This window comes from Quercus suber, unplaced genomic scaffold, assembly GCF_002906115.3.
Source record: "Quercus suber isolate HL8 unplaced genomic scaffold, Cork oak 2.0 scaffold_608, whole genome shotgun sequence".
Classification (NCBI taxonomy): domain Eukaryota; kingdom Viridiplantae; phylum Streptophyta; class Magnoliopsida; order Fagales; family Fagaceae; genus Quercus; species Quercus suber.
In genome coordinates this window covers 189,268-195,193 of record NW_027070051.1, presented here as the reverse complement: position 1 = coordinate 195,193, position 5,926 = coordinate 189,268, and the positions used below count along the sequence as shown (strand labels likewise).

Sequence of the window (5,926 nt, the reverse complement as noted above, 5' to 3'; positions counted from 1 at the left end):
CACACTTAAACGGTTTTATCCTAAACAATATTGACATATCCAAAATCCTCTATTTATTTACTTAACTATCCAATACACTTTCAGCTTTGATCAGATTTCTAGACTTAAAAAATATTGCTGCCTAATCAGATTTTTCCACTATAAATTATTTCTAGACTATAAAAAATATTTCTCCTTTGCCTCAGGCACATTTATGGTATTCTACACAGAAGGTGATCAAAGCCTTAAGACTTCTAATTGATGCTGGAAATAAATATAGGTATGACTTGGTGGACATAATTAACATGGCAAGTACTGTCAAAGCTAGCAACCAAGAATTTTTGGATGCTGTGACTGCTTTTTCGACAAAAGGATTTAAAAGCTTTAAATCTTCATAACAAGGATTTTATTATATACATTTATATTCAATCTAACATGGGAAGCCACGTACAAGCCTTACCTATCAATCTAGTTGCCTATTATCCCTTTAATGCCGTTGGACAAGTTTTGAATCTTGGCGGGTGCGTGAATGATAGATTGGGAACTTAGATAGATAGTGCAATTATATAGTAAACCATAAGCAGCTTTTCCTCATTCGCATGGTGACAAACCAATTGATAAAGTCCAAGCCTATTAGATACAATTTCAAAGCTTCTTTGACATACAGTGTTCTTGACCATTCCTAATCTAATATAATAACAATATAGGACATCTTTTCCTTAATGTAAGGATAGGTGGAAATTCATGAGACCCACGTCTCTTAGTTCCTTTCCATGACACATGCCTATATGCACTTGCCTAGTCTAAGTATGATAACAAATCAAGGAGTTCTTTTTCCATTAACATAGCCATAGAAACCATACCTGTAGTCTCTACTCCCAACCACAGTGACCGGAAGCAAGGTTTCAACAGTGTAATGCGGCTGAAGCAAAAGGAAGTCTGTGTGACTAAAGAGAAAGGAGGCTAGGGTTTTATTTTATTTTATTTTATTTTAAAGCTTATCAAGGCCCATATATTTACTTATACCACTTCACTTGAGCTTCATATTCCATAATATTTATCTTATTTTTAATATCTTAGGCCCAATTCAATTTAATCCATTCAATTGTGGGCCTCCTTATAATTTATGAATAATTAATTAAATTGGTGAAAAAAAAAAATTATGGGGTGTTACAAAAGTGGTAGAAGATTTCAAACTTGAAACAAGTGTTATTTGTCAGCATACTAATCCTTCAATGCTTTAAAACTCGAGATCGAGTTTTCTCCAACCAAAGGAGAATGATGTGGGAGATGTAAGAAAATTATTATTTAATATTATTTATGTTTGCAAGTCAATTGTATTTTTATGTTATAGGTCCTAGTAATTTATTGGGCTATTAGTATTTTAATTTTGGAAGTAAGCTTATTTTTGTAATAAGGCAATTAGGGTTTCCTAGCCAATTAGAACTAGGGTTTAGTAATCCTTCATAAGTAACCTATTATACTCTTTGAGGAGTTAGTTGATATTTTGATGAATGAAAAAATGACCATTTGGTCTTTTTTTGGTTTGATGCTGACTCCAAGTCTACCTTAGGTGCTGACTCTAGGTTTACCCTAGGTGCTAACTCCTAGTGGTTTCCCCGCTTGGTGCTGACTCCAAGTAAGGCCTAGGTGCTGACTCCTAGGCCATATCCATTTATTTTATTATTGTTTCAATTTTGTTCTGGTTGTTTTGCGTCATTATTTATGTCAGTTCTTTTAAAGAAACAAGAAATCATGGTCTAGTTTCTTAACAAAAACAACTTCTGTATGAGTTCCTCAAGGAAAGAGAAGTAAATATGTGGGGTGTGCGTGGGGGGATCGATGTGATAGGAAAAAGATTACATAATAGAAAGGTTCTTATTGTTCTTGATGATGTGGATGAAAAAGACCAACTAGATGCATTAGCGAGGAGGCACGATTGGCTTGGTCCTGGGAGTAGGATCATCATAACAAGTAGAGATAAACACTTGTTGGAAAGATCTCACATGGATATGATATATAGTGCAAAGGGACTGGAAGATGATAAAACTCTAGAGCTCTTTAGCTGGACAGTCTTTAAGAAGCCCCGTCTTGAAAAAGATTTTGTAGATCTATCTAAAGGTTTTGTCAAGTACACTTAAGGCCTTCCTTTAGCTCTTGAAGTTTTGAGCTTCTCCTTGATTGATAAAACAAGAAAGGTGTGGGAAGCCACCTTGGATCAACTAAAAGAAAATCCAAATAGAGAAGAATTTTTTGGATACACTTGAAATCGGTTATAAGGGACTAGAGTATTCAACTAGTAGGATCATCATAACAAGTAGAGATAAACACTTGTTGGAAAGATCTCACATGGATATGATATATAGTGCAAAGGGACTGGAAGATGATAAAACTCTAGAGCTCTTTAGCTGGACAGTCTTTAAGAAGCCCCGTCTTGAAAAAGATTTTGTAGATCTATCTAAAGGTTTTGTCAAGTACACTTAAGGCCTTCCTTTAGCTCTTGAAGTTTTGAGCTTCTCCTTGATTGATAAAACAAGAAAGGTGTGGGAAGCCACCTTGGATCAACTAAAAGAAAATCCAAATAGAAGAATTTTGGATACACTTGAAATCGGTTATAAGGGACTAGAGTATTCAACAAAAAAACTATTTTTGGATATTGTATGTTTCTTCAAAGGAGAAGGCGAAAATCAAGTTGCAGATATACTAAAAGATTCTGGTTACTATAAGGATATAGAAATTTTGAAAGACAAATCTCTCATTACCATTTCAGGAAGAAAATTGTGGATGCATGATTTGTTACAAGAAATAGGTAAAGAGATTGTTAGTCGTGAAGCACCTCAAGAGCCTGGGAGATGTAGTAGGTTGTGGAATGATATGGATGTTTTTTCTATATTGAAAAATAATACTGTAAGTGGATTAGTATACAGACATAAACTTAGATAAGTGTATATTTTTATAGTTATTGTAAATGTATCTTGCCTTACTCTAATTTCATTATTCCTGGTTACTAGGGGATGGAATTTGTTGAAGGCATGGTGATAAACTCATCCCCACATAAAGAAGAATTGAATGTTGAAGCCTTCTCAAAGATAAAAAGACTTAGGCTGATAAAAATCTACAATGTGCAACTTCCTCAAGGCCTTAATTATCTTTCTAATGAACTGCGAATGATGGACTGGTGTGATTATCCTTTGAAATCCATGCCAATTAGTTTTCAGCTAACCAATCTTGTTGAACTCATCATGCCTCACAACTACATCAAGCAACTACCAACGGGATTTGCTGTAAGTTTTTCTTAAATGCAAGTGTCTTTCTTTATAGGAAATAATAGATTATGTTCTTAACAACTTAATTTTCCATATTTAAATACTGTTTTATCACAGAACTTAGACAAACTAAAACTCATGGACCTTAGTGACTCTCAACACTTAATCAATACTCCTGACTTCAATGGATTTCCAAACCTTAAGAGGCTGATTTTTCAAGGTTGCACAAGATTGTATAAGATTTACCCATCTATTGGAGCTCTCAAGCGGCTTACTCTATTAAATCTGAAAGATTGCAAGCATCTTCATAGCCTTCCACATGAGATCAACATAGAGTCACTTGAAATTTTTATTCTTTCTGGTTGTTCAAGACTTAGGAATTTTTTAGAGATCGAAAGAGATATGACACGTTTATTGGAGCTTTATCTAGACGGAACTGCCATAGAAGAACTACCATCATCATTTAAGCATCTAACTGGCCTGATTTTATTGAATCTTCAAGAATGCGAAAATATTTCAAGTTTTCCACAGTTCATTTGTAGTTTGACTTCTCTTAAAATTCTCAATCTATTGGGATGTAATAGTCAACCACCTAAATCATGGCATTTTCTTGGACTTTCCTTCATCTATGCTACACTTGTTTTATGGAAAAATAGTTTCTTCATTGCCCAACATCCTGAACTTGAGCCAATCAACCTGTTTATGCCTAGGTCATTTTCAGGGTTAAGGTCTTTAGTGTCTCTAGATCTAAGTGACTGCAATCTTCTAGATGGTGCATTTCTTGGTGATCTTGGATGCTTATCCTCTGTGCAGTTTTTAAACTTGAGCAAAAGCAATTTTACACACCTACCTGATAGCATCTCTCAACTTCCTAAACGTACAGTTCTTTACATGGATAACTGTAGCAGGCTTCAAGCATTGCCAAATCTTCCACTTAGTGCACAATTTGTAATGGCAAGAGGGTGTGCTTCACTGCAAAACTATAATGAAGTTGTAGTGTGGACTCCGGGTGAAACATGATATAATTTTATTAATTGTCTTAGCTTGGTTGAGGATAAAGAATGCAAAATCATGGAGGTTTCTTTGCAAGATATACACTTCCAACCATTGTGGCAAATATACATGGAGGTCACCTCTCTCTCATTCACACACACACACACCTGCACTGAACATCTTGTTTCTTGTTTCTTATTTCCTTTTTTCTTTTTTAATAGGAGCAAATTCATCAAAGTGAAGGATTTCACAGCGTTTTACCTTAAACTGAAATTCCAAGCTGGTTTAACCGTCAGAGCCTTAGGTCATCTGTACCTATCCTGTTGCCTTCTCCTCTGTATGATAACAATAGTTGGAGTGAAATTTCTCTGTGTGCTATTTTTGTAGTACAAAATGCTTCAGACATCTTTCTTGGTCAAGAGTCAAAATATTTTCATGAGTTCATGTTTCATTTGGACACAGATAGAGATTGTGTAGATTTTCCCCTAATCTTTAATATCCCTAAAGACAAATTTTGCATTGGTTCATTTGGACTATGGTTATATATATCGCGTGCATGGTTTAAGGATCATTTGGATGAATGTAGTTGCATTAGCACTTCACTTAAAACCAATAGCCTAAGTGTTGAGATTAAAAGTACTAACCCAAATGTGGAGGTTGAAATGTGTAGAATTCGTCCTGTATACAAGCAAGATGTTAAAGAGTTAGTGCAAACATTAGTCCAGTGCATGCTAGAGTGCTCAAATGCCTTTTATTACCAATATCTTTTACATCAAATAAGTAAGTTGCCAAGTTGTAACCATGAAAAATATTTTGGTTGCTATTTCACATTCCAAAGGTAAAATTTAAGTCTGAGCAATTTACATGAATGCATCATTTATGGAATTTCTAAATCAAACTAAAGATTTGTTTTTTGCTACTTGCAGGAGGCCTCAATTGATGACAGAGCTTCCATCAAGTACTAAAAATGTAGAAGAAGAAGGTTGTACTTAAAGGCAAACATTTTCTTCATTAATTATAGCAGACACTTCAAGAAATGTAAGTCCCACTTTTTGTTTATTTAGGAGTACCAATTAGGAATAGACAACGTGAAAGTTCTCTATCAAGCAGGCTTGATTCTTGGACTAGAACATATTTGAAGGTCTCTATCTCTCCGTCTCTATTTATGTGTGTACGTGTGCTTATGAGTGTGTGATTCAACAAAATATGCAAAATAATAATAATAATAATAATAATAATAATAATAATAATAATAATAATATAAGGAGAATCTGTGCATAGACTTACAGATTACATACAATAGAAAAGACAAATGTTACAAGCTTAAGAAGGAGAATTTTACAACTATCACATTCCCCTCTGTTTGGAGGGGGCAGGTCCACGTAAGAAACCTAAAATTAAATAAATAATTGTCCTAAAACAGGCCCCCCTTGGAGTTAAACTTTGAACCCTAGAAGTGCCATTTGATCAACAGATATTTGTTTGTGGTATCCCTTTTATGACCAATATGTTCTTTGCCAACACATTTATAGGATTAAACTAGAATGACATTTTTCATTCCCTATAAATCCAATGCTTTATACTTTCTTTTGTCTGATCCTAGAGATACTATAGATTTTACTAGATAAGCCTTACAATTACAAACAAATGTGTCAACTTTTGAATAAAAAGTGAAGAAAAAGTAATTT

The 5,926-nt window shown here is 34.3% G+C and overlaps 1 protein-coding gene across 1 annotated transcript; it reads left to right on the top strand.

Moving 5' to 3' along the window:
* Positions 1 to 1,796: 1,796 nt before the first annotated feature.
* LOC111986111 (TMV resistance protein N) lies at positions 1,797 to 4,265 on the top strand. The gene is made up of 4 exons (XM_024017744.2): positions 1,797 to 2,100; positions 2,654 to 2,886; positions 2,991 to 3,263; positions 3,363 to 4,265. The coding sequence occupies exons 1-4, from the start codon at positions 1,797 to 1,799 to the stop codon at positions 4,263 to 4,265; spliced, it is 1,713 nt and encodes a 570-aa protein (XP_023873512.2).
* Positions 4,266 to 5,926: the final 1,661 nt, after the last annotated feature.

Coding starts and splice junctions, on each gene's coding strand:
- LOC111986111 (XM_024017744.2), top strand. CDS start 1,797: ATGTGGGGTGTGCGTGGGGGGATCGATGTGATAGGAAAAAGATTACAT. Junction 2,101..2,653: donor TTTTGTAGATCTATCTAAAG/GTTTTGTCAAGT, acceptor GTTTCTTCAAAG/GAGAAGGCGAAAATCAAGTT. Junction 2,887..2,990: donor CTATATTGAAAAATAATACT/GTAAGTGGATTA, acceptor CCTGGTTACTAG/GGGATGGAATTTGTTGAAGG.